Source organism: Ochotona curzoniae, unplaced genomic scaffold (assembly GCF_017591425.1).
Source record: "Ochotona curzoniae isolate NIBS_2020 unplaced genomic scaffold, NIBS_Ocur_1.0 patch291, whole genome shotgun sequence".
In the NCBI taxonomy this organism is placed as follows: Eukaryota; Metazoa; Chordata; class Mammalia; order Lagomorpha; family Ochotonidae; genus Ochotona; species Ochotona curzoniae.
The window spans coordinates 1-27737 of record NW_024466852.1 but is presented as its reverse complement, the minus strand read 5'-3'; the positions used below and the strand labels follow the sequence as shown (position 1 = coordinate 27737).

Here is a 27737-nt window from a genome sequence, read left to right as displayed (position 1 = left end):
AAACTCTATTCTTACTAAACAGTAAGGCCCTGTTTCCCCTTTTCCCCGGCTCCTGCTCCCATCCAGTCTACTTTCTGTCTCTGTGAATTTACTGTTCCAGGTATCCTATTGAGGTAGAATCATATGATATGTGTCGTTGTGTGATTGGCTGATTTTAACAAACATAATGAGCTCCTTCACGGTTTTGCATATGTTAGACTTTCTTTCTCAGACAGAAAAATACTCCATTGTGTGACCCGCCCATTCACCTGTCGAGGGACTTTTGGGTTTTTTCCATCTTGTGGGTCCTGTGACTAAGGCTGCAGTGAACATTGCTGAGTCCCTGCCTGCAGTTCTTAGAGTTCATTCATAGAAGTGGGCTTGTTGAGAACGTTTGGAGAATGGTCTGGCACACTAGCAGTATGTCTTCGCTTCTCTCCAGAAGTATGGTAAAGTAATAATCCCCAGCCTAATAAACATAATGTTGCAACTTTAGGAGTCTTAAACAACCTGAAAGAGACGTTTACGCATACGCCGAGTTATGACATGAGCCCCGCCATGCTCAGCGTGCTGGTCAAAATGATGCTCGCACAGGCCCAGGAGTGCGTGTTTGAGAAGATCAGTCTGGCTGGCATCCGGAATGAGTTCTTCGCGCTGGTCAAGGTGGCTCAGGAGGCAGCCAAGGTGAGACTCCCTGGCTTGGCAGCTCCTGGAGCTGAGCAGGATACGCTGGAGTTGCAGGTGCTCTGCAAGCAGGAGGCACCTCCCTGGCTGCTGCTCACCCATGACCTGGGCAGTGTGCCTGCCCCAGCTGGGGCTGCTGCCGCCCTGCATGTTCTTGGCGGCCGTCAGTATTCCTGATACGGATCCTTGCTTCCGACTGCAGTTCAGCCTAAGATCAGTGTGATGGTGGTTGTCTCAGTCCTTTGCTGGCACTGTTACTGACAGCATGCGGAGTTGCTTGGAACTGTTCCCAGGCAGAGGCTGCTGGGTAGAAGAAATGGTCCTCACCTGAGTTGGGTTTGTGAAGGGCCCTGTGCCAGGCTCCCCCTCCCCAGCATCCCTTCTGTTTCAGGTGGGAGAGGTCTACCAGCAGCTGCACACGGCCATGAGCCAGGCACCTGTGAAAGAGAACATCCCCTACTCCTGGGCCAGCGTGGCCCGAGTGAAGGCTCACCACTACGGGGCCCTGGCCCACTACTTCTCTGCCACCCTCCTCATCGACCACCAGCGTAAGGCTTGGGAGCTTGCGGCAGCGGGGTTGGTTAGGTTGGGATTCTGGCTGGACTGAATGGGAGTGGCCTGGCTGCCCTGGTGAGGCTCATTGCATGGGGGCAGAGGCTGGGAGTGACACGCTGACTAGGGCAGCTGCCACACAGGCCAGGATGAGATGAGGATTTAATGACGGAAGGGTGGTGGTCATTCTCTACCAGGGATTAGACAGGTAACTTTTCATTTGAAATCTGGAAACTAAAGGGATACCCAAAACTCAGGAATCAAGGTGAATGGCATTTTAAAGTAATATTTTACAAGAATTAAAACTAATGCATAAAATCTGTGTTCATAAAGAATTTCAAACAAGACAAGAAATATTACTAATCTGCTCATTAGAGCGCAAGGCAAAATGAAATTTTGATGTTTATTCACAGAATTTTTTTTTGCAATAATTTTGATGTATTTTAAATTGCATTAAAATCTTGTTTGCGGAGTTTTTGGCATCAATTGAACGCTTGATACTGAGCCCAGTGACTCATTGACCCTGCCCAGGTCTAGGGATTGGATGGGATTTGGGGTGGTTATGCTAATTAGCGCAGTCCCAGAGTAGTTAGAAGGTTCTGGAGCCACATGGTTTCCATTCAAAGCTGTGTGACCTTGGCTAGGTTGTGTAGCTGTTCTGTGCTCCAGTTTTGCCATCTGCACAGTGGGACCTCTAGGAGAAGCTGCCCCGCAGCAGGACGGTAGCTGTGTGCAAAGCTACACAGTGCCTGAGGTTGGCTGTCTCAGACTGAGCGCTATGTCATCTTGCAGGGAGGACAAGACGCAGGCCTCCAAAAAGATTGTGCAAAAATGCACCTTCCAAAGGACACGCTGTGTGGGTCCCAAGGGTTTTTTTTTTGGTTTATTTTTTGCACCAAAATAAACATCTTGAATTGAACCTTCCATGAACTCTGGATTTTCTTCCATTGCGAACAAATCGGGAGTGTAGTATCTTGATCTTGATGACTGCTGCGAGACACAAATGAGGCAGCAGTTGGTCCCGTGGCGTAGTCATGGATGGTTTCTCAGAGGTAGTGACATTCACTGTGGACTTGGCCAGCTGAGTATATTGGGAAAGGACAGCTAAGAGCAAATGTGGGGTCTGAGTGAGAGGACAGAAGCCGGGGCCATTGGGTTGTGGATTGGTGAGGTTGCAAAGCGGACTGTGCACCAGGAAGGCTGGGGAGAAGTGCTGTTCTCAATGTGGTTGGGACAGAGGCAGGGCTGTCTGAGGCGTTCTGTGTACTGGGAGACTTGGAGGAAGTTGTGAGGAATCGGGACCCGCTCCTGAGCCCCTGGGGTATGGCCAGCCCTGAGTGAGCAAAGGCTGGGACCCTGATTGCTGACCAGAAAGAAAGTACAATATGGTGACTGTGTCGTGAAAATGAGACCACAGGAACCTGGAGGTGTGGCCGACAAAGCGGACACTAAGTGGATCTCTGGCGCCATCTTCAGAGGCCACGGTCATGAGAGGGGATTTAACCCATGGCTTTCATTGCAGTGAAGCCTGGCACGGACATGGACCACCAGGAGAAGTGCCTGTCCCAGCTCTACCACCACATGCCAGAGGGGCTGACGCCCTTGGCCACACTGAAAAATGACCAGCAGCGCCGACAGCTCGGTAGGTGCCCCACTTTATGCCAGCTCGTGCTGCTCATGGACAGCCCTGATCTCCTGGCATAGCAGGGCTTCCAGAGCCATGTTCTTGGGGTGCTCTGAGAGTGCCAGGCCTCCCAGTGGTTCACTAGTGGCCTCTGCTGTCCTCATGTGGGAGGACACGGTGCCACTGCTTTGTCACCAGGAACACTTAAGGACTGGTGATAAATTATCCTGGTGTGGTCCCTACTGTGTTTCAGTGTCCTTCCTTATGCAAACCCAGCTTCCTCCAGCCCCTCCACCTGCCCACCCACGTGGATTCCCTGTGTCTGTGTCTGCATCTCCATTCCCTTAGGTGCATAATCCAGAAACCTTAGACTCTTCCCTGGTCTCTCTTAGCCCCACTCACCCCACCTGGAAGGCGTACACCAAGTCCAACCCATGGGTGCTCCCTGGGGACGGGTGTGCTACAGTCCTCTTCCTGCAGCTGATGGAGTAGCCATGCAGCAGGCCCTGCTCATAACTGGCCTTCCTGTTTCCCTCTCCTTTCAGAGTCTGACTGCTCTCTGCTCACTCCCTCCCGGTCTCCCTTCTCACAGAGTCCTGATCCCACACTGATGAGCTCAGACATGAGCTGCCTTCTCCCCACTCCGTCTGACCTCGTTCCCTATCCTGTCGCCTTCCAGCCACATTCCTCCTCATCCTTTGGACTCCAAAGCCTGCTGCTGCTGCTGCAGGGCGCTGACCCTCGCTGCCGCTCCTTTCAGAAATGCTCTTCTGTCGCTTCCCTTCAACTGCTCCTGTACTTCCTCCAGCGCAAAAGGCTTCCCTGCTCCCCATCACAGACAAGCTACTCCCATTGCCACAGCCTTCTCCTGCCTCCATAGCCTCACCTGGTCCCCCGAGGTATCTGCTTGTCAGCCCCTAGCGTGCAAATCTCCATCAGGAGGGGCACCTTTTGGTGCATCAATATCCCCTGGGGCATATGGCAGGTAGCTGATGATGACCATTCTGTGGCCACTAGGAAGCATATGGCACATGCATTTCCGGGCCAGTCCTGGAGAAAGCAGAAGGTCCCCCTCCTTGAGCTGACCCCTCATGCCCTTGCACAGTGCCCGATCCACTCACACCATGACCCGGGTGGTGGTTTTCCATCTGCAGGAAAGTCACACCTGCTCAAAGCCATCACCCTCCACGAGGAATCGGTGAGAGAGGCCAGCCTGTGCAAGAAGCTGCGCAACATCGAGGTGCTGCAGGAAGTGCTGTCAGTGGCACACCAGCGCTCCCGGCTCAAGTACGCCCAGTACCAAGAGGACGATGACCTCCTGACCCTTGTCGACGCTCCTGACATTATTTGTGAGTGACCCAGGCTGGTTGCTGTGGTGTGGGTACCTGTGTTGGATGCAGCGTATGCCCCACGTGAGAGGCAGGGGTGTGCTTAGCTGGACCCCGACTGCATCTGCTGCATGTATGTTGGGCACTGGGAGGGCCATACTGGGACCTGGGTGCTGTGCCCACCCTGGGAGTTTTCTCTTCCAATTCCTAACATTGGAGGTTTTCATCTTCATTGACATGCTGCAGCATCTGATCACTTCCTGCCCTCACTCCTCCTCTAGGCACCTGCCTTCCTATACCTGTCCTCATCTGCTTGCCTGCACCCAAGCTCCTTCTGGGAAGCCCTTTGCTGACTGTTCTTGAGCAGTTCCATCTAGCACCCTAGTATTTTCTAGGGAGTTACTCTCTCCAGTGTGCTCGCTGCAAATCCCTCTCTATGGGATCTCATGGCGTGGTGGGGTTCAGCCATTGCTGAGTCAGGAGTCCCCTGATGTCCTTGCCTAAGTCCCGCAGCCCGGACGTGTCCCACTGCCTTCTGGGAAGCTGCCTTTGACCTCTCACTTCCTACTTTGAAAGCAAAGGTGTCACAATTCCCTCTCCTGCACTTGTTCTTCGTCCCCTTTGCTCCCTCTTTGGTCACCACCTCTTCTAATCATGTCCCAGGCTGCATGTGCTGTTGGGTGTGAGGTGAGAGTCAGGGATGCAGTGGTGAACTGGGCAGTGTGTGCTGTCCTGGGGGAGGTGGTAGTCACTGCAGCCGGGGGACTTTCCCCAAAAAGGTGGCTTTGCAGTGAGGCATGACTAAGGCTTTTCCAGAAATTAGGGAGGGGAAGGAGAGAGGACTGCTCAGTCAAGGGAACCCCCTGTGTGCAAAGCCCCCTGAAGATGTAGTTTGAAAACTGAATTCAAACTCCATTTCTCAAATGGAGCACTCACTGCACAGTGATCTTCAGACACAAGTTGTGTGGGGTTTTTCCCCCACACACCAGCTAGCATGTGGGTCTGCAGTGGGCACCAGGTGGCAGCCATCCTCTAGTCTGACTCAGAGCTGGCACTGGGCAGCTGGAGACAGCTTCAGATTCGTCTGGCTGGGGGCTCGGCTCCCCTGACTGAGCATCCCAGCCCCACCCTGCATGGCCTCTGCTTCTTTGCTCGGGACCGATGGGCTGTGAATTGGAGATTCCCACAGTCCCCTCTCTGAGTTTGATTTGTTTGCTGGAGCAGTTCACAGGACTCCAGGAAACACATTTGGCAGACTGTAGTTGTGAATCTTGCACAGGATACAGAGGAAGAGGTGTGTAGGGCGTGGTGTGGGGAGCCGTGTTGGGGGCTTCCAGGCCTACCGCCATCGCTCCTGCCCCTGTGTGCTACGCTCCAGAAGGTCTCTGAACCCTGACCTTTGGCGTTCTGATGGAGATTTCGCTGCACAAGCACAACTGAAGCACGGACAACCATGCAGAATTGTGATGAGAGAGAAGGGGGCTGGGCTAATGCTGCACTCAGCATGGGTTTACTCAATTGGCCTGTCTGTCCAGACTCTCCTTGGCCTCTCATTGGTACTGCTGCTGCCTCCTCCCAGGTATAGGGCAGAACCTTCTGGAAGAACGAGGAGGGTCTTAATGACCTTCTCTTGGCAAAGCTTGATTAGAGCATCTTTCTGGCTGGCACCCAACAAAAAAGGTGGGGGCAAGTTAACAGGTTCTGTGACTGTCTTCAGGGAAGGGAAACCCTAGGTTCTATGACCTGCATTGGGGGAAATTCTTAGCTAGGAACTGGACAAAACCCTCTCTTACTTACTTCCTCTCGCCTGCTTCCTACCCCTTTGTGTCCATCTTTGGTGTCCCATTCTGGAAAATTTTCAGGGAACAGCTTAGAGATAGCCCTGCTCTAGCTAGAATCCCAGATGTTAGCCATTTGATGTTGGCATTGTTAGCCAAACATTTGGGATCTGCTGGGTGCCTCAGTTGGCACAATCTGTGTACAGAATTTCCCCATGCTGAGGGAGGTCCTGGTATTTCCTCAGCTAACCAGATGAAGGCTTAGGGGGATCCAGGATCCTGCCTCAGATGACCACGTGGGTAGGTAGCAACAGGAATGGTGTTCACTAATACAGAGTTGGGTGACATGCATAGTTCCAGCAGCAGATGAGCACCTATCTGGACCCAGCCTGTGTTTGGTGGCTTGTTAAACACACAAAGCATTGTCTTGCGGGTAGAAGGCTGTGATGGTCTTGGTGGTACTGCTGATCCTCCCTTTACTTGCCTTGTGCACTGCTATTCCCATACAGTCAGCCAGCTCTGGGACCCTGTGTGAGTCAGCAACGGCCTTCAGGTTAGAGTGAGCCACAACTTGCAGGGGAGATGCTATGGAGAATCTACACTACTGCTGGATATGACTTCACAAACCCAGTACTCACTGTGTGGCCTTATATATCAGAGGTGACTATTACACACAGGGAAGCACCTTGTGCCCCAGGCTTACGTGCACCCAGGGGCAATACCTTCCTTAACAGTCATGCCCAGGAGGGTTTTGTGAGGGCTAAAGGAAATTGATTGGAATATCAGAAAGCTTCTCTGACATATGGAGAAGGTGTCTGGTCAACACTCCTGTGTTCCAGCCTCAGGACAAGTTGTGGCTCATTCCCAGGTGGCAGGTAGCATTCGTGCCTGCCAGGGGTTGAACACTGCTCCATCCTCTGTACTAGATCTGTCTAGAACCGAGGGTGGGGAACCTCTGTCTGGCCAGGGGCCACTTGGATGGTAATGAGATTCCATGTGTGCCACACTCAATTTCCAACTTAAAAACAAGCCGCCTGGTGTAGATGTGTTGAATCTCAGGTTCCTCCTGTGGATTCCTGAGCAGAACCAGAAGGCAGGCTGCCCCGGGCCAGATGCTCCCACCCCAAGGCTGGACTAAGAAGGAGGACAGGTGACACAGAAAGTCCTGATTCCTTGTCCCAGTACAGAGCTGACTAGAGACCTGAGCTTTCCAGGCTCGCTGTCAGTCACAGAAACATTTATCCTTCGGCTCTTGGTCTGCTTTTTTGTAGCTAAGACCCAGCAAGAGGTTGAAGTCATATTGCCCCAGTTCTCCAAGGTGACAGTGACGGACTTCTTTCAAAAGCTGGTATGTTGGATGCTTACTTTATGAATGGCCTTAGGGGAAAACTCTAAAAAGTTTGGAGAAAGTTGCTTCAGTCAATGTGGGCTGCTTTCACCAAGAATATGTGCGCGAGGTAGTTCATGAGCAGCTGTCATTCATTGGCCAGAGTTCTGGAGCCTGGGGAGCCCCAGGTCGAGTCGCTGACAGGTTTCGCATTTGCAGAGGGCCTGCCTTGTGGCTCCCCGATCTACCTTCTCTTCATGTGGTAGAAGCAGATGAGCTACTAGAAGCTTCTCTTCTTTGTTTTCATCTTTTTTGGGGGTTAAGTTTATTTATAAAAAACAAGTAGATTCACATGTTTTGCAATGCAGATTTAAAAGCATTGGGGTTCTTCTCTTTCTTCTCCCCCTCCTCCATCCTTTTCTCCCTCCCCATTACTATTTTTCCCCAAATTATTACAATGGCATATTTATTCAATTCAGCGGAACATGTTTAACTTTCCAATATATAAAGGTATTATGACATAGTAAGTAGAAAAAAAAGCATAAAATAAAAGTGGAAATTCTCCTGTAATTCAGGACTATAGACATAGGCTGTCCACAAGTTAATTTTTAGTATGATTAATAATCTTAGAGATTCCTTTGTGTGTGTGCTCAGTGTATATTAGTCGTCGCAAATCAGAGAAAGCAAATTTATTTTTTGGAGACTGGCTTATTTCACTAAGCGTATTTGTTTCCAGCTGGATCCATTTTTTGCAAAAAATAAGATTTCATTGTTTTTTATGGCTAAGTAGTATTCCGTGTGTGTGTGTGTGTGTGTGTGTGTGTGTGTGTGTGTGTTTCTCCAATCATCAGTTGATAGACTACTGGGTTGGTTACATATCTTAGTTATTGTGAATTGTCCTGCTATAAACATGGGGTTATAGTAACTCGCTCATATGCAGATCTCATTTCATTTGGATTGTTTCCCACGAGTGGGATGGCTGCTGGGGCATATGGTAAATCTGTTTTCAGGTTTCTGGGAAATCTGCATAACTGTTTTCAATGGTTGCCCTGGTTAACATTCCCACCAGTAGTTGATCAGGGTACCTTTTCCTTGCACCCTCACTAGCACTTACTGTTTTAGCTTTCTGCATGATAATCATTTTCACTGACTGTGCTTTATATTTGCATTTGGGAGCTTCTTTTCTAAAAAGTCATGCCTCTCACGCATGAGGGTGAACCCTCATCACCTCCAAGGAATCTCTGGTTTCAGCAGAAGCATTTTGGAGGGGACACATTCAGACATCCTCCCCAGGCCCTGGCTCACGGATCGTGTCCAGAACACATACTGCAGGACTGCCTGCTGCCGCTGTGTTGAGGTGCCCAGGATTGGGCCTGCCTGTCCAGGCAGGGAGGGCAATTAGGAGTGCAGGCATAGTCTTCCCAGCACTCATCAAAAGCAATTGATGTCTATAGAATGTCTTCGAGAGCGTGGTGGTTAAAGTTGTTGTATGGCTGTTGTGCATGTGTTAACCCACATGCTGTCATCAGTCCCTGAACAAGGCCATGAGGCCCTCAGAGACACCAGGCAGAAGTCCCTTAGCGTTCACTTGTCTGCTTCAACCTGCAAATCCTGCAGCTCATAATGCTGTCTTCCTCAGGGGCCCCTGTCCGTGTTTTCAGCCAACAAGAGGTGGACGCCTCCTCGAAGCATTCGCTTCACCCCAGAAGAAGGGGACCTGGGATTCACCTTGAGAGGGAATGCCCCTGTTCAGGTCCACTTCCTGGATCCCCAGTGCTCTGCTGCGGTAAGTGGGCACCTTTTTATGTTGGGCACGTGTGTTCACTGGCAGCTTTGCAGAGTTGGGCTGGGAGATAAAAAGGAAGCAGCCCAATCCATGTATATATATGTGTGTGTGTGTGTGTGTGTGTGTGTGTGAGTGTCGCTGGGAGGAAGGTGGTTCAATTTGGGGTTCATCTGTGTTAGAGGCCTGGCTTTATGCAAAAGGACTCATAGATGCTATGTCCAAACAAATAAAGGGTTACGTTTTGGCGCCGTTGAAGCAAATTTATGCAAACTCCCACTGTACTCATGAGTTTACTTTCTCTGTTGTTCTGCTTTTTAAATAAAGAAAAATGAATAAATAAAAATAAATAATGATTTTTTTTCTTGTGGTGGGGGATAGCTGGCAGGAGCCAAGGAAGGAGACTATATCGTTTCCATTCAAGCCGTGGATTGTAAGTGGCTGACCGTGAGCGAGGTTATGAAGCTGCTGAAGGGCTTTGGCGAGGAAGAGATTGAGATGAAGGTTGTGAGCATGCTGGACTCCATGTCATCCATGGTGAGTGCTGGGGAAGCCCTCACCCTGGCAGTGAATGCTGGTACAGACTGAGACCATGTCAGTTCACCCGCCGAGGGTGTGGGACGCAAGACTAAACTCAAGCTTGTCGTCACTGAAATGCGCTCCCTTGGAGTCACAGACATGACCAGAGAATGTCTCTTTTTGTAACCCTGGAGGCAAAATGCTTAGTTGATTGATCTGTTTTTCTGGTTGGATTTTGCTTTATTACCGAAGTGTCCCCCTCTGTATCCCACAACTGTTTCCTGTGAGATCTTTGCAGGTATTTGATCCTCTGCAAGTTCATGTGCCCAGCGGCATCCTTTACTGTTTCCAGCATGGGAGGAATCAGGCTGTAGGTTCTGCACTTCTGCACTTTGCCACCCTTAGATATCATCTGTGCTGTTCCCTAGGCACTGCCCTGTATAACGACATTCGTGTTGATTCATTCAGCAAATATTGATTGGGCATCAGCTGTGTGCCAGACACCCTTGGGCTTTGGAGTTCCAACCTGGACTAGCCAGTTGAAATCCCTGCCCCCAGTGAAGCTGATGCTAAATCAACAAAGAAATAGAGGTGCTTTTTGACAGGTGCACAAGGAAAGAATGTGATGGAGGAGGATGCCTGCGGCTGAGGGGGCATGGGATGGGAAGGAAGGCTCTGAGATAGGAGTGGTGAGAAAGAAGGGAGCCTACTGAACAGGGAGAAGGGCAACTGTGAGACACAGGGACCCTGGGACAGGAGAGTTTCTGGAGAAGTTAAAAGGAGGGCTTCCAGGGAGGGGAGGGCAGGCAATGTGTCATTAGCAGTGCTGGGCTGTGGAGGCCATCGAGCTGTGTAAGAAGGGAGCTGGCGTCTGGTTCTTCTGTCTGGAGGCTGGCTGTGGTGGTTGCCCAACCTGGTGCTGTTGATGGCTGAGACTAGGAATGGCAGAGAGAGGTGGATGCACCTGAGGTGCCATTAGGAGATAGAGCTGGCAACAATTTACATAAAAAGATGGTCAACAGGGAGAGCCTGCTCCAGTGCTTGGCTTGAACCTCTGCATTCATTCATAATTGGGCAGGGAAAGCCCGTGTTGGAGCGAAAGGGGGAAGAAGGGGAAGGAGAGATCCAACCAGAGTTGTGCTCTGGGCATTTCTGATGCCGTCGGCCACTCTGGTGTCACTGTGGAATAGGCAGTGGGGCGTTCAGATCTTCAGGGCGAGAAGAGAGAGTCGTCAGCATAGAGATGATACTGAAACCTGGGGGATGAAGTAGAATCACCTATGAAGCAGCAAATGATAAAACCCAAGTTTCCTCAGATGTCCTACTTGAACCCACATACCTAATCCTTTCCAAGTTTGTAGGGCATGTTGTGATGGGGCAAGTTTCAGTTAGGGAAGAATAGAATTCCAGAGGTGGATGGTGGTAGTGGCTACACAACAGTATCTGTGCCTAACACCATGGAACTGTGCACTGAAAATAGCTAAATTGGCTTCATGCATTTTGCCACAATTGTTTTACAAATAGGGGGAAGTTAATATCTTCCCCAAGGATTCTGTGTTGTCTTTAAAGAGAATGAGCTTGATCTGTACCACACTGATGTGGGCTGATATCCAATGCTAAGCAAAGAAAGCAGAGAGCAGATCGTGTGTAGTTTTTTTGTTTTTGTTTTTGTTTTTTTTTAGTATTTTCTTTTTTATGACACATGGTGATACTAGCATTGTGACACAGTGGGTCAAGCTGCCACCTGGAATAATGGCATTCCATGAGTGCCAGTTTGAGTCTCTGCTGCTCCACTTCTTTTATATATTTTTTTCTTTATTATTATTTTATTTTGATCTTTACATTGTTGATTATAATGCAAAGGGTCAAGGGCTACAGGAAAGTAGGTAAGATCATTGTTTCCACATTCTCTTTTTTGCTTCCTGTATCTGGGGGAAGGGGAGAGATAAAGGGAGAAGCCACACTCAGCCTCCCAACCATCCCAGGGTCCCCGATGCTCTGAGGGTCCTCCTACTCAGGTAGTTTCGATAGTTCAACAGTTCTGAGTTGCTGCCAGCCTTGCCATTCCAAGCACAATAAAATCTCTTCAGAATCCACTGTCTGACATAGTCCACCATAGAGTTTCCGTTTGCCCAGATTTTTGCTGCCAACACTTGGCTGGGGTAGTTGATTGATTTGTTCTGTCCTCTGTCATGGTACCAGATGTCCTCTGCAGGTTCCAATGTACTGCCATATCCTCCATGTCTACTGCTCTGTCTGAGCCACTGAAGAGGCCCAGCCCTGACACATGCACTCCATGGTCAGACCATGGATCTTGCAATTCTCTTCATGGCTGGGGTTCTGAGTCCAGCAGTTCAGTTTCGGGGGGTCTCCAAAGAGGCTTTGTCTGAGATGATCCCAGATCTTATTCTTGTATGTGTTTGCCAGTACAGGATCTGGCACAGTCTGTCGCCCCAATCAGCTTATGCACATGCTGGTGGTTGCAATTGCTGGGTCAGTTCTGCCTCCAGCCCTGTCTTCTACACAAACCAGTGGGTGTTGGAGCCCAGCCCAATCCTGCCCACCACACGCATTTGCCCTCATGGAAACCAGTGGGAGCTGCAGCCTAGTCGGTTGCTGCTCCATTTCTGACCCAGCTCCCTGCTAAGGCATCTGGGAAAACAAGGGAAGATGGTCCAAGTACTTGGACCTCTGCACCCACATGGGAGACCTTGATGGAGTTCCTGGCTCCTGTCTGGCCCAGCCTTATCCGTTGTAGTCACTGGGGAGTGAAACAGCAGATGAATGATGGAACAATTTCTTTTTCACTCTGCCTTTTAAATATTTTTTTTAAGATTTATTTTTATTGGTAAATCAGATTTACAGAGAAGGAGAGAAAATCTTCCATACACTGGTTCACTCCCTAAGCAGCCACAACAGCCGGAGCTCTGCCGATCCAAAGGCAGGAGCCAGGAGTCTCTTCAGATCTCCTATGCGGGTGCAGGGTCCCAAAGCTTTGGACCATCCTCTGATACTTTCCCAGGCCACAAACAGGGAATTGAATTGGAAGTGGGGCTGCTGGTACACAAATTGGCAGCTAGATAGGATCGTGGTCCATGCAAGGTGAGGACTTTAGCCACTAGGGCTACCGCACCGGGCCCCCTTTAAATAAATTTTAGGAATAAAAAATGAAGAACAGTCAAGTGTACTTACATTCTTGTATATGCGCATTACTTTAGAAACACAGCCCTTAGGTCAGAGGAAGGGCCTGGAAACCAAGGTACTGTTCACTGTGTTTCATTACTGTGTGGAAACATACTTTGAAATGTTCGTGGAAACTAGAATTAAAAGTTTTATTTTCCTGCAGAAATGGCTTGAGGCATGCATAGTTTTCTCCTGAGAAGCATCCTTCACGACAGTTCTTAAGGCCTGTCTCTTACGGGATTTCAACTTTTTTTGCACTGAAACAAGTGTACCTTTGAAATCCATTTCTTGTAAACTTTCTGAAGTCCCATCGTGCATCTCTAATACCCTCTTTGTTCCTTTTCTCCACGCAGCACAATAAATGTGCCACGTACTCCGTGGGAATGCAAAAGACTTACTCCATGATCTGCTTAGCCATCGATGACGATGATAAAACTGACAAAAGCAAGAAAATCTCAAAAAAGCTTTCCTTTTTGAGTTGGGGCACCAACAAGAACAGACAGAAGTCAGCCAGTACCCTGTGCCTCCCGTCCGTTGGGGTGGCCAGGCCTCAGATCAAGAAGAAGCTTCCCACTCCCTTCAGCCTCCTCAGCTCCGACAGCTTTCTCTACTAACGGGAGGAAAGCAAATGGCAGGCACAAAGCGTTTCCAAGCGCTGACTCGGCCCTCATCTGTGCCAGGATGGAAAATATCAACAAGAGTCTCATTTTCTGTGCCAGCTTGCACTTGATGTGTTTTTATGAAGGAAGGCAACAAGAAACCTCTGGAAATTTCTGGAAAACAAATCTATCGGAGGAATATCACTGTATTGCCACAGTTTATTTATTACATGTTGTAAATAGAATAATGTTGACATTAGGCTGTTTTTAACGGTTTGCAGTAGTAACTGTAGTCCCTGCTAGTTAAACTGGAGTTACGTATGTTAGTGCTGTTTGTTATAGTTTCCAGGTTTGGGTAACGGCTGTTCCCAATCCTAGAATTCAGATGACCCCTGACTGAAGGTAGGTCAACCAAGGCTCTAACCACAGCCTAAATTAGTGTTACAAAAAGCTGTTCCAACCAGCTGCTTCTTAAAGGGACTTCATTAACCTGATTACTTCTACATAATATGAATGCTTTTACCAGATAGTCAAGTGCCAAATTTGTCTTGACTGGTTCAATTTTGGAACAGGTTTTCTCCTACAGTTTGACGTCCTTCAGGAGTTGCTAACACAGTGGCAGTGTTAGGTGAAGATGCTGTCTACAAGGTAGATTACTATACTGTTTGATACTCAAAACATTTCTTTTGTTTAAAGCAGAAAATACTAAATTATATATTTTAAGAGTTAGGTATAAAAAGTACTTTTGCTTTTTCGAAGATGTAAATGATTCAAGTTTATAGTTCTCTTTGACCTTTAGAAATCAAGTTTTTACGCACTGCTTTCTCTTGCTTACGGTGGATGATACTGTGACTCTTTGAGTCCCTGTTGACATAGTGCAAGTTACATAGGGTAAAGAAAAACAAAACAAAACGAGCATTGAAATCCAAACCTGAGAATTAACAAGGGTTTAAGTATTTTCTGTTGTGCAATATTTTAAGGGAAACAACTGCCTTTGGGCAAATGCGGTCATAGCTCCTGGGTTAAGTCTGAGTAAATAAACACATTGATTTATCTGAGCTTATCTTTTTGACTTTTATTTCACTTTGTCTCCTCGTTTCAAATCCCTTCTACCTTGATGCACACAATGTATTTGTGTCTTTAAAAAAAATCACTAACATTTTATAAAGCAAATGAGCTTTGGAGTTAAATTTTTGAAGGAGCAGTGGATGCCTAGCCCACAGCGCCCCTCAGTGGATGCAGCTGGCTCTGTCATTTTCTAATGCTCCCTCCTGTTGTTGGGCCATATGTGCATTTCATAAAAACATTCTTGGTTTCTTCAGACATATCAATTTTGCATCTTCACACGGGAACCACAAGTCTTCTGTGTTCAACACACACCCATTGATGATAAACAAAACATATGGCTACTTCAAAACAAACAGCGCAATGGGAAGGAAGGAGCTGTGATACCCTTGTTTATTTACATTGGCAGCAGCAGCCCTGAGCCAGGATAGCAGTCTGGCACAAGAGGCTGGCTGTACATAGTGCCTTCAGCTGGTCACACTTGCCACCTGAACGTTCCCCAAGACCTTTCCATGACGATGCAGCTCACAGTCACTCACTGAAATCTCTTGTGCTCGACATTTTGCTGAGAAGGAAAGTCATGCAACTCCCACAGCAAAGCCAGGCCCTTTTCATCTTCGCAGAAGGAGGGCAGTACCACCTCTGGGCCCCATGTCTAAACCCAAACAAGAGGCAGGGCAGTTCACAGGCTCACTCAGGTTTACTATGAAGGTGGCATTCTGTTTTCGTCTTAATTGCTAAATTTATTTCTTTGAAAGCCTCAGAGAGAGACAAAGAGATCTTGCTGGTTAGGGCTGTGTTAAAGCCAAGAGACAGGAACTCCATATGGGTCTTCCATGCGGGTGGCAAGCATCCAAGTAGTTGGGGCCATCCTCTGATGCATCCCAGGCACATCAGCACGGAGCAACCAGCACACAAACAATTCTGATGTAAGATGTTGCCTTCCCAAATGGAGGCTTAACCTGCAATGCCATGGCACCTGCCACTCCTCTTCCACATGCAATGCTATAGTTTGTGATCTGAAGGGGAAAACATGGCCATTCTTCACCTGGCCTGTGTGAAGAAGGCATGGATTTGCTGTGCCACTGCCTGTCCAACGACCGGCTCCAGTTCTGGGATGGAAGCATTACCCAGCTGTTGGAGAGTGGGGAACTTCTGGAGCAGCAGGGAAGCTTTAACTTTTCCAACTCCTGGGATCTGTTGCACAGTTCGAAGGAGGTAGGGCTCAGACAGCAGAGTCCGTTTCTTTCTGAGGAAAGGGTTCTTATTAGGCTCCTTGGCTTGCTCTTGAACCTGAATCAGAAATTAAAGCAAAAGCACATGAGTGCCCTCTGGAGGCACTTAATATTTGCTTCAGTTTGACCCAAGTGTCTTAAGGCAGATTTCAATGAGCTGAATGGCTACAAAAGTTCTTATATACCAAGTTTTCAGTCATCAGCAAGAATAATGAAAGATGATCCATGCGACTATAGAGAATAACACAAAGACTGGTGATAAAAAAAAAATTTTGAAAATCCAAGTCTTTAGAATGTTTTATTCTAAATTACTCCTGAGGGATCCAAACACTCCTATGGGCCATTCTAGAAATGCAGGATAAATGAGAATACCTGAACTAGATCTGCTTTATATAGGACCTGCCAGAACTTGCCAAGCAAAGGAGAAACTGCTTTCAGTGAGTGGTCATAACAAGAATGGTAACACTATTTTATGGAAGGGCATTAGGATCAGCGAAGCAAGAGGTAAGGTGGTGAAGGAACCATGAACCACACAGGGCTGCATGCATCTCCAATTTGTTTCCAACTCAAGCTGCACAGCAGAGGGGAAAATTTAAAACATACAAAAAACAACAAAAAAACCAAATGCCCGGGCTGTCCCTAACTCTTCCCCTCTTCCGAGTTTTAATTGATCAGAAATAAGACTCATCTATGTTTTTTTAAAGCTCCCAAGGAAATCCTAATACACAATGCAGTTGAAGAACTCAGAGCATCAGACGGACAACTTGGTGTGTTGTTAAAGTAACACTGAGAGAAACCTGTTCATGGATGCATAGTGAAGGATGTGTGGGGAGGAGGCAAAGCAGCTGCCAGGTGGCATGTTTAGCAGCAGGACGGTGACTGAGGGGTGTTGCCGGGTGACAGCTTCACCAGCAGGATGGTAACTGACGTAATCCGATGGGTGCAGATGTGTGGGAGTTTAAATCAGGTTGTCAACTGGTTGGCTTTGTGACACAACTGCCTCACGTGGGGGCATGCTCAGCCAGCCAGAGAACTAAAATTCCTCAAAATAGTTTTAGACACTAACCCAGTGGATGGCATGGATGGATGGGTTGCAATGGGAGAAGGGACTGCTGCTGGCATACTGGTGAGCTGGGTCTCCAGGAGCAGGGACCGGTACTTACTAACTGGACAATGAGGCAGGAGGCTTCCAGCTGGCTGGCCACCGGGAGCAACACCATCCCAAGGTCCAGCACCGTGAACTTCTGTACGGCCGGGAAGTATTGTTCACTCATCGGTGTCTTCTCAACTATCACAATCCCTTTTAGGTTACTGCACTGCAAAAAAACAAAACAAAACAGAGTGGGCCCCTTTATAACAAAATCCCTTCAAGGTGGGGAAAGTTATGGTTTGGGATTGGCCAGGGGTTTCCTATCATTCCAAGGAGGAGGGATACAAGGGAATGTTCCAGTTCTTTCGTCCCCTACTTACGTTTCTAACCCGAACAAGCCTCTTTCTGTAGCTGTTTCCTGCCACCAAATCAGCTTCGGTGATATAAAGGATGCCAGCTCTGTTAGAGAGGTAAAAATCTACCGGCGCCACGCCATCCTCAAACACGAGCTTAATTTTCCCTTAAAACACACAGGACAGAAAATAAGTTTGGACGTGAAAGGTGCCAGCAGTACGCTTCGGTGTGGGGACGGAGAGGGGCGGGGGCTCACCTTGTATCTCCTGCGCCAGCTGCGACCCCCGCCATTTCTCACTGGCTACGACATATCCAAAAGGCACGTGCACAGCACCCGCACCTTCGGGGGCGTTCCCTTGCATCGGTGGTCTCGATCTGAGGAGGGCAACGCAGACGGCACTGGAGCTTGGCTTGCCTTTCGCAGCCCCGCGTGCCATTAAAAGCCCGAATGTTCAGTGTCCCCTCCACGCTTGAACAATCGGCCCAAGTGTAAGGACCAACGAATCCCCGTCCCGCTGTCCGCGTGTCTCCCTTCTGTCACTTGCTTGGCCCGCGCCTCTGCTCTTCATGCCTGTCCGAAACCGGGTGGGAGCCGCCATAGCATCCTCCTCAGCTGCAGCCTGGGGGCTCCCTGACTACCCGAGGAGGCGTCACTTCCGGGATACGTCAGCCGCCCTCGCCCGCTCCCGCCCGCCCTCCGCCCTCACCAGCGTGGGATAGGCTGTGCTGTCAGAGAGGGACACCCGAACTGGCCAATGAGAGGCCCGACAGCTCAGCCTCCGCTTCCACACTGGTGGAATTTGAATGGAAAAACTCGCCGGTTGCCACGGGTGACGGGGTGTGGAAGTAATCCTGGAGCTGATTGGTTCAGGAGGAAAGAGAGCCATTGGCCGTAGAGGTTTTTGCGAGGTCCGCTGCCAAGAAAGAGCGTCTGGAACTTGGCCAGAGGGAGCGGTCCGGGCTGTGGAGAAATCTGCTTGTAGGTTCAGCCAGGAGCTAGCTTATCTCCCCCTCGGCAGCAAGGATGCTCCTGGGATTTCGGAGGGGCCACAAGGATCAGTTCGTGAGTAAACCTCGCTCGTGGTGCCGGGCGCTGAGGCGTGAGGGGGCTGGATAGGACTAGGTGGGACTTGGCTCGTGACTGAGGCAAGGCGGCGGTTCGGAAAGTTTTCGGTTCGGGATGCCCTGGGTTTTCGTGTCTGTTCGTTCCGGTGCCGGGGAGTTCTCGGCCGCTCGCACTGTTGCATCTCCCGGTGGGAGAGCAGTGCGTGGTTCCTCCGCCACGCCACATTCACTCCTCTAGCAACACCTCCCAGTTCAGATGCACGGGCCCGCCCCACCTGCGCCGGCAGCGCCTTACTGCTTAGCGCACCTCACTGGTTCCTCTGCTCTCATTCTGATCTTCCGCTCTTCACGCAGCACCAAAATGCAGCTGTGAGTGTGTGCATCAACACTCAGTGTCACCGGTGCCACCTCCACCGCGCACGGGCTCCCCAGCCACCTGTTCTGTTCCTTCTGTCTTCGTGGCCAATGAGTACTGCAGAATTTATGCACCCCCATCTCATCTCTGACCCCCTGTGCTTTCCTGCTCTGTGCGGGCCCTGACTCCAATAATCCCGTGAAACACCCCCTCCCGTCTCTCCTCTACTACCCACTGATCCTGCCCAGCTTTAACCAACCATCAGCTCCTTACATCTCTGCTTTGCATCTCTGAAGTGCCCCCGATCTGGCCATCATTGTCATCGCTCTGCAAATACAGAGTCACCACTGTGTTAAAGACAGTTCTGAACTGCATTTTTAAGCCAGGCCAGAGAGCAGGTGCTTCGTTTTTACAGTGGGCATCATTGGAGGCAGGTGGATATAGAGAACCAGTGAAAACATAGCTGAAACCTGTTTTTGCACTAGAATTTTGCTGATGGAAGCCAGTACATTTATTGGGTTCTTATTCAGAGCAATAAACATGATGCTGCGTTCTTATTTTCTAAGATTTATTTGTTTGAAAGGTAGAGTTACAGGCAGGACTGGGGAGGGGCAGAGAGAAATTTTCTGTCCAGCAGTTCACTCCCCAAATGGCATAATGGCCAGAGCTGATCCAGTCCAAAGCCAGGAGTTTCTTTTGGTTCTCTCATGTACGTGCAGGGATCCAAGGACTTGGGCTGTCCTCCACTGCTTTCCCAGGCACATTATCGGGGAGCTGGATGGGAAATGAAATAGCCAGGACCTGAGCATTCTGGCACCTCAGGTACGACGTAACCCCATGGCCTAGTGCCTGCCCTGTAATGCTGCGTTCTTTTGCTTTGCATGGATACGCACACTAACTGACAGCCCATGAATACAGATGCTCTTTAACTGTCAGATTATAGGCCACCAATTGGCAGTATCATCAGCTAATAATGCCTCATTACATCTAACCTGTTGAACACTGCAGCTTGGCAACACAGCACACAGTAGAGCATCCCTTGGGTATCCTCAAGACCACGTGGCTGGGAACTGTGGCTTGTGGCTGCCGCCCAAGACCTGCAGCAATGATCTCACAACATTTGTTAACCTGGAAAAAGATTAAAACTCAGGATTTGAAGTACTGCTTCTACTGCATGTGGGTTGCCTTTACACCACTATTTAGTTGAGAAAACACAGGGCAGAAACTTCTAGTGGTTAAGATGCCCAGGTCCCACAGCGGAACGCATGAATTGAAGGCACCAACCTGATGCTAACATAAACCCTGGGAGATGGCAGTGATGGCCAAATTAATCATTTTACTTCAAAGCTACACTGAAAGGAAAATTGTGAGTTGAACCATTGTAAACTAGTTCTGTCTGTAATCGTTGAAGATCTGGTGCTTCGAGAGTGTGCAAGAGAACTGCAGGTGGAGAGGACCTGAAGGTTGGGAAGTGGTAGGCAGCTCTGAATGCTAAAGCATGGAGGTATGTGTAGGAAGAAAGAGCAGGTAGCAAGAGATCAATCTGGATCCATTGGTAGGGACTGGCTAGCTGAGGCCTTCCATGCCGTGCTGACTGCTTACCTGTCATCAGAGGAGTGGTGCTGCTCTCTCTGAATCAAAGCCTTTCTATAATAGAATGCTCCTCAGCCCACGGTTCTATCCGCCCATCCCAGGTATGTCTGTACTCCAGCCAACTGGAGGACTCGTAGTTTCCATGGGCACCACCGCCCATGTCTGGTTCCATTCTTTTGTGCTTGTTAGTTCCCCTTCCATCATGTGTCCAAACAGGAGAGTGTCTTTGAAGGCCCCCATCTAAATACCTCTAGCGTTTCCTCCAAGCAGAATGTTGGAAGTCCACTTTGGCTTTTGTTTTGACCTCTCCTTTGGCACTTCCTGCAATCCTGGGCTCTGTTCAGGTGATTTCCCACTGTACCCACCCCCAGGAGGGGAACAAGCTCTCAAGGCATTCTGCCAAAAAATGAAGATTACGTTAAGCCTCCAACACTTCTGTGGCCCTCCGTCCCACCAGTTACCCGAGGCAGCGTGCTCTGACATCCGTTATTTATAGGAGCTGGTTTTTGTTGATCTATGTTTGGGAGAAGTCTGATTAAATCTGCTGGGCATGGGTGAAGGTGCCCAGGGGTAGAGTTTGAGGGCTGGTAGTGTAAAAAAGTCGCCTGCTTTTCAGAAAGTTTCCCTGTCCTGAAGAGGGAGGTATAACAGGAGAGACATCACTGGGGACAGAGCTGTGGGATGGGTGGACCGGCTAGAGTGCGACTCCCTGGCAGTGCTCAGGGAAGCTGTTCTAGGCATGGAGTGCCAAGAGGAGCCCCACTGTGGGTAGGGTAGCTAAGGTGCTGCCCACCTGCCAGGGCTCTACACTTGTTTGGCCAGGTGGGGATTGAGGCTGTGAGGGAAGAGTGGGTCTCCTGATGGGAACTGGATCCCTGGATCCCTGGTGGTCTGTTCCGGTGTCTCTGGCCAAGCCCTGGGGGAGGGGTAGTGCTGAGAGGGTCCAGGTGATTCCTTTCCGTCCCAGTGACCTTTGCTGGATTTCATTTTTCAGAAACACATCGTCCATGGCCTTCTCCCTGCAGCTAGCATCGCCCCAAAGCCGGCTGTGCCCCGCACACCTCCTCCCCGCAGTCCCAATGTGTCTCCGGAGAGACCAAGGTGAGTCCCAGTGGAGCTGCTCTGAGGGCCGGCCCTGTGCCCAGCCGCCAGGTCCTAGATCCGGAGAAGGGTTCCAGCCAGCCAGTGGCCAGTTAGGACAGTTAGAATCCCATGCTTTGGATTCTGAAGCATGGGCCTGTGATGTATGCCTCCATTCGTATGATGTGGACATGTTGTATAAGTGAATGCAATTCGTATTTTTCAGAATGTGAGTCAGTCAAGCCCAAATGTTCGGGTTAATAATAGTTCAAAGTGAATTTTGGGTTTCTGTGCATCATTTTCTTTACGTATGGACCATGTCTTTTTCTTTTTATTTGATTTCTTTTTATCTAAAAGGTAGATCAGAGTTAGAGATGAGGACAGAGGGTTCACTCCCCAAATGACCACAGTAGCCGGAGCTGAGCCAATGCAGAGTCAGGAGCCCAGAGCTTCTTCCAGCTCTCCTGTGCGGGTGCAGGGTCCCAAGGACTTGGGTCATTTTCAGTTACTTTCCCAGGCCACAAACAAGGAGCTGGGGTATGAACCAGTGCCCACATGGGATCCTGGTGGATGCAATGTGACAACTTAGCCATTCATTGAGCCATCGTGCTAGGCTCAAGCCTGTCCTTTCACTGCTACACCCATGATTCCCCTTCCTCTGGTGCTCCCATCACACCTCACATTCCTGGATGTACCTGAGAAGCCTGCTGTGTCCACCAAGATTTCAGACACACAATTTCAGGCTTTTTAAAATGTAGTAAATATTAAGAGAGCGGCAGACATTTGGCCTATGGGTTAAGACTCTGCACATCCCGTGTTGAAGTCGCTGGGTTTAATTCCCAGCTCTGGCTCTTGACTCCAGCTTCCTGCCAGTGTGGACCTCGGAAGGCAGTGGTGATGGCTCAGTAACAGCTTCCTGCTGCCCCCGTTGGGGGACATCTAGATTACACTACCTGGTCCCCACAAAAGTTGCTGACTTTTAGGGAGTGAACTAGCATTTGGGAATTCTCTCTCTGCTTGTGAAATAAATAAACATGGACACTTCACAGTGAATGAGAACTAACTTCAGCCAAGGGTATTATCTCCTTGTCAGTGTGGTTTGGTGCTGGAATCTTGTCCGCCTTCGGATAACAAACAGTCTGAGACATTTTAGTGTTGGTCTTTTGCTTCACTGCAACCTTGGTAACGAATAGCTGTTTAGGAATGTTTATTTTGTGTGAAGGACTCTGGAAAGTGTTTTTTTTTTTTTTTTAAACAAAACATTGTGTTTTTTTGGGACCCATGGGAGAAGTCCTCTCAAGCGTTGGTAGCCACTGCACAGTGTCAAGGCTGGCTGGACCAGTGGCCTTGCTGTGACACGGATGTCATTCTCTCCAGCAATTCAGTGTTTGTGTGAGCAACTTTTTGTGTTTCTAGATTTATTTACTTATTTGTTTGAAAGGCAGAATAATGGAGAGAAGGAGATAGAGAGTGATGGATTTTCTGTTCACTGGTTCATTTGCCCGTTGGCTGCAACAGCCAGTTCTGAGCCAGGCTCAAGCCGGGGGCGAGGAACGCCTTCCCGGTCTCCCGCATGCTTCATGTTCCACCACTCTCCTAGGCGCTTTACCAGGGGGCAGGTTTGGGAGCAGAGCAACTGGGACTCAGACTGGTGCTCCAGTCTGAGATGCTGATTTTATACGCAGTGGCTTCACCCACTGCCTTCCTACACTGGCTTCTACTGTTGTCTTAGATTTTAACTTTGCATATTGGAACTCTACCATATGTTATTAAGCAGTTTGTGCTTTAGGTGTTAGTTATCTAAAAGTAGTTTTGGTGAGGTAGAATATGCATAATACAGTGTGTGTTTAAAAAGCTTAATTTGGTACATTTTGACAGAGGTTTATACCTGTGAAAGCATGCTCACGTTCAAGATTGTAGGTGTGTCCATCACTCCCAAGAGATTTCTTGTGCCTTTTTTTTTTTTTTGCAGTTTCTCTATTACACTTCTCTGTCATCTCATATTCCCTTGTTTTCTGTCCTTATACACCAGTTTGTATTTTTTAGAATTTTATTTTATTATTATTTTTTAAAGATTTATTTGGAGCCTGGCACAGCAGCCTAGTGGCTAAAGTCCTTGCATTGAACACACTGGGATCCCATATGGATGCCGGTTCTAATCCTGGCAGCCCTGCTTCCCATCCAGCTCCCTGCTTGTGGCCTGGGAAAGCAGTTGAAGATGGCCCAAAGTCTTGGGACTCTGCACCCGCGTGGGAGACCCGGAAGAAGTTCCTGGCTCCTGGCTTTGGATCGGCACAGCATCGGCCATTGCGGTCACTTGGGGAGTGAATCATCAGACGGAAGATCTTCCTCTTTGTCTCTCCTCCTCTCTGTATATCTGACTTTGCAATAAAATAAATAAATCTTTTTTTTTTTTAAATAAATAAATCTTAAAAAAAGATTTATTTGATTTTTATTGGAAAGTGAGATATACAGAGAGGAAGCTGTTCTCTATGCTGATTCACTCCCCAATTAGCCACAATGGCCAGAACTGCGCCAATGCCAAGCCAGGAGCCCAGAACCTCTTCCAGGTCTCCCACATGGGTGCAGGGTCCCAAGGCTTTGGGCCTTTCTTGACTGCTTTCCCAGGCCACAGGCTGGGAGCTGGATGGGAAGCATGGCTGCTGGGATTAGAACTGGTACCCATATGGGATCCTAGATGTGTGCAGGGGATCCGCTTTAGGCGCTAGGCTACCTCGCTGGACCCTAGAATATTATATGCATGGAATTGAAATAATTAATTCTGCAGCCTGCATTGTGGTGCAGCTGGTTAAATCACCCCTTGTAACACCAGCATCCCATGTTGGAGTGCTGGTTCAAGACCCAGCTGTTGTGTTTTGATCCAGCTTTATGATTGCGTGCCTGGAAAGACAGTGAATGATGTGGCTACAGTCCCTGGGCCCTTGGCAGCCATGGAGAGGCCTGGACGGAATTTCTGGATACTGGTTTTGGCCTGGCTGTTGCAGCCATTTAAGATGAAAGATGAAAGCAGTCGAAAGATCCACTCTTTTCCTCTCTCCATCTCCCTCCTCTCCCTCCACATCCCTTCTCCCTGTCGCTCTTTCAAATAAATAAATCTTTCAATAAAGATTATTGCAGATTTTTTTCACTCAACATAATCCATATTGTGAAAGTCCATACCTCATCCGTTTTATTGCTTAATAATATTCCTTTATATGATATGCTGTAATTTACATATCCATTCTCTTTTTGATAAATGTTTGGATTGCATTTAACTTTTGGTTAATTTTCATGAACATGCACACACAAATCTTTGAATGTATGCTTCTGTTTGTCTTTGGTAAATGTCTGAGAATGAAATATTTGGAGTAATACATTACATCATTTATTAAGGAATTGATGAACTGTATCCCAGAGTTGCTGATGTATTTATGTTTGCACCAGCAGTATGAATTACAGTAATTTCATATCTTCACTGGCACTTTGGGGATTCTGTGGGTGTGGGTGTGGGGGTCTGGGTGCGTGTGTGTGTGGGGGGGATGTTGTTAACTGTTAACCCCAACCAACCCAGAAGCCCCAGGAACTGCCCTGCTCATGGTCCCACCTCTTTACTCTGAAGCTAATATAGGCTCAGTGGAAACACTTGATACTTCCCTTCTCCCTAAGTTCATGAAAATATTCTCAGGTGTAGATCTGGACATGTGTCCATCTGAGCCATCCGTAATGACTTCAAGAACCCTCAGGCTCAAGAGTTCTAGATTCCTGTGGGTCATGTTTTCCAGGCCCCTCGCCTTGGTTATCTTTCATTGGATGTAACATGTTATGCGTTTCACCTTGCTAAGGGCTGGAAGTTTTGTTTCGTTTTGTTTTGTAATCTTCTTGAACTTTGTTCTGGGATGTAGTTAAAATAACCTGGAAAGCTCTTGATCATCCAAGTGTTGCCCTTAGGATCGGTTCCTCTGGAACCCCAAAGCAGTGCTCAGCTCAGGCTAACTGTTCCGCAGAGCTGAGGCTGCGCCCTGCTGAGCACCGTGCTGTGAATGACAGCTCCTAACAGCTCTGTCCGACGGCAACAGACCCTGTCCAGCCCCATGTAAGCACCTGTTCCCTCGACTCCTTTTGGATGTTTTTTCCTCCGAACTCGGATCTTTTCCTCAGATGCATGCATTAAGGATTGTTCTGCTGAAAAGCCACGGGAGCCTGCTGTGGCTCTCCCAGGTTCTAGCACCGATCCCCTCTTTCCGGGACTGCTTCCTGCGTATCCTGTCTGCCTTGGTGTCCCCCGGCTCTGTTCTGTCTCTGCATCACAGAGAGCCCTCCTGGCTCCGCTTCAGTCCCCGCTTTATGCTCTGACTTGGAAATTCTCCCAGGCAGTTAGAGTGCTTGATTATATTTGTGTGTGTGTGTGTGTGTGTGTGTGTGTGTGTGTGTGTGTGTGTGTGTGCGCGCGCGTGTGTTTTAATTAGACAGAAAGGCAGATATACAGAGAGGAAGATCTTCCATCCATTGATTCGCTCCCCAAGTGGCCGCAACGGCCGGAGTTGTGCTGATCTGAAGCCAGGAGCCTCCTCCAGGTCTCCCAAGCAGGTGCAGGGTCCCAAGACTTTGGGCCGTCCTCGACTGCTTTTCCAAGGCACAAGCAGGGAGCTGGATGGGAAGCAGGGCTGCAGGGATTAGAACCAGTGCCCATATGGGATCCTGGTATGTGTAAGGCGCAGACTTTAGCCACTAAGGTGAGGATGTAGGTCCCACTAAGAAGTTTCTTGAACATGAGGGAATGGAGTGACTTAGATGCTGAGGAGGGAGGGAAAGACTACTGCTCCAGGCCCTTGTGTTTTTTCTTTTTAGACAAGAGAGTTGATCTCTTGCTTTGTCTTACCTTTTTTTTTTTTTTTGACAGTTATTTTATTTGTTTAAAAGAAAGAGTTAGGGCCTGGCGGCGTAGCCTAGCGGCTGAAGTCCTCACCTTGAACACGCTGGGATCCCATATGGGCGCTGGTTCTAATCCCGGCAGCTCCACTTCCCATCCAGCTCCCTGCTTGTGGTCTGGGAAAGCAGTCGAGGACGGCCCAAAGCCTTGGGACCCTGCACCAGCATGGGAAACCCGGAAGAAGTTCCTGGTTCCCGGCTTCGGATCGGCATAGCATCGGCCATTGCGGTCACTTGGGGAGTGAGTCAGCGGATGGAAGATCTTCCTCTCTGTCTCTCCTCCTCTCTGTATATCTGACTTTGCAATAAAAATAAATAAATCTTTAAAGAAAAAAAAAAAAAAGAAAAGAGAGAATGAGATGAACGAGCAGGATCTCTTAGCTGCTGGTTCACTCCCCAGATGGCTACAGTGGCTAGGACGGGGTTCGGCTGAGCCAGGAGCCAGAGCTTCTTCCAGGTCTCCCACAGGGATGCAGGGACTTAAGCACTTGAGGCAGCCTCTACTGCTTCCCCAGACATATTAACAGGGGACTAGACTGGAAATGGAGCACCTGGGATTTGAACCAGTGTTCAATATGGGATACTGGCCCCACAGGGGGCAGCTTAATCTTTTTTTTTTTTTGGTTTTAGAAAAATTTCAGGTGTTTTAAAAATGCCTTTTTAAATCTCTCCCCCCCACCCCCCCGTGCTGACCTTTCATTTTGATATAGTACATTGGGGTCTGATGACCTAAAATAGAGACCTGGTTCCTCCCCTATCAGGTAAGAAATCTTGCCAAGTTCTACGAAAAGAGGGATGACAGGAATATATCTTGATAGAATTGATGTGAGTACAGGAGTTGTCTGGTGGCGCCCAGACTGTGGGTACTGAGTTGGGAGGTGGTAGTAAACCCTAGAGGACAGAAGGCACCCCTCGAGCAATTACGGGGCTGAAGCCTTCCCCTGCGTCATTTCCTGCTTGGCTGGTGTCTCCACGGGCTGTTTCCGTCCGCAGGTCTGCTCTGGCTGCAGCCATCCTGGCCACAACATTGACCGGACAGACAGTCGCCATTCCTCAGCCTCGCCAGAGATCCCGGGGTAACAGCAACACAGTCTGTGCCGAAAAGGACAGCTACATCGAGCCCTACGCCACCCTCTCTGACCAGAGACTTCGGTAGGAATGAGACCTCGAGGGGAGAAGACGCAGCCCAGCATGGCCTCTGTGTGTGTGTGTGTGTGTGTGTGTGAGACGAGGGCTCAGGTTTTCCCCAGCAGCTGTCAAGGGCGCACTGCCCAGGGATGGTAATTGTCATGACTCTCGGGTCAGAGTTTTCTCTATAGCCACTTTTTTTTTTACCCCCAGTTATGACTCGTGTTAAAAGCACCGGTCCTTTCCATGGCAGGCGGAAGCCTGGGTCTAGGAGCTTCATCCAGGTCTCCTGTGTGGGTGGCAGGGCCCCAAGCACTTAGTCCATGTTCTGCTCTCCTAGACCATAGGTAGAAAGCTGAAGTGGGACATTTGGGACACACTGTGCCCTTCCGAGATGTTGGTATCACAGCTGGTGGCTTTACCTACTATGCCACATTCGGGCCCCCTAAAGCACCCGTACAGCCCTTCATTAACAGGAGTATTTATA

At 49.0% G+C, this 27737-nt stretch overlaps 2 protein-coding genes and 1 long non-coding RNA gene across 3 annotated transcripts; 2 read left to right on the top strand and 1 right to left on the bottom strand.

Annotated features, from left to right (window-relative positions):
- Positions 1-475: 475 nt before the first annotated feature.
- LOC121167033 (rhophilin-2-like) lies at positions 476-14414 on the top strand (the record flags this gene model as incomplete). Its single annotated transcript, XM_040996398.1, has 8 exons — positions 476-663; positions 1055-1211; positions 2738-2857; positions 3994-4188; positions 7217-7293; positions 8912-9058; positions 9437-9592; positions 13111-14414. Coding segments are annotated over 8 exons (1301 nt in total), but the record flags the coding sequence as incomplete, so codon positions are not given.
- Positions 14415-14687: 273 nt separating this feature from the next.
- LOC121167031 (Fanconi anemia core complex-associated protein 24-like) lies at positions 14688-17723 on the bottom strand. Its single transcript, XM_040996397.1, has 4 exons — positions 17357-17723; positions 17127-17266; positions 16820-16972; positions 14688-15714 (listed from the first exon to the last, which is right to left on the bottom strand). The coding sequence occupies exons 1-4, from the start codon at positions 17535-17537 to the stop codon at positions 15466-15468; spliced, it is 723 nt and encodes a 240-aa protein (XP_040852331.1). The 5' UTR covers positions 17538-17723; the 3' UTR covers positions 14688-15465.
- A 268-nt stretch (positions 17724-17991) lies between these two features.
- LOC121167032 lies at positions 17992-27177 on the top strand. Its single transcript, XR_005885528.1, has 3 exons — positions 17992-18163; positions 21108-21214; positions 27116-27177. It is a non-coding gene; the product is annotated as an uncharacterized LOC121167032 (long non-coding RNA).
- Positions 27178-27737: the final 560 nt, after the last annotated feature.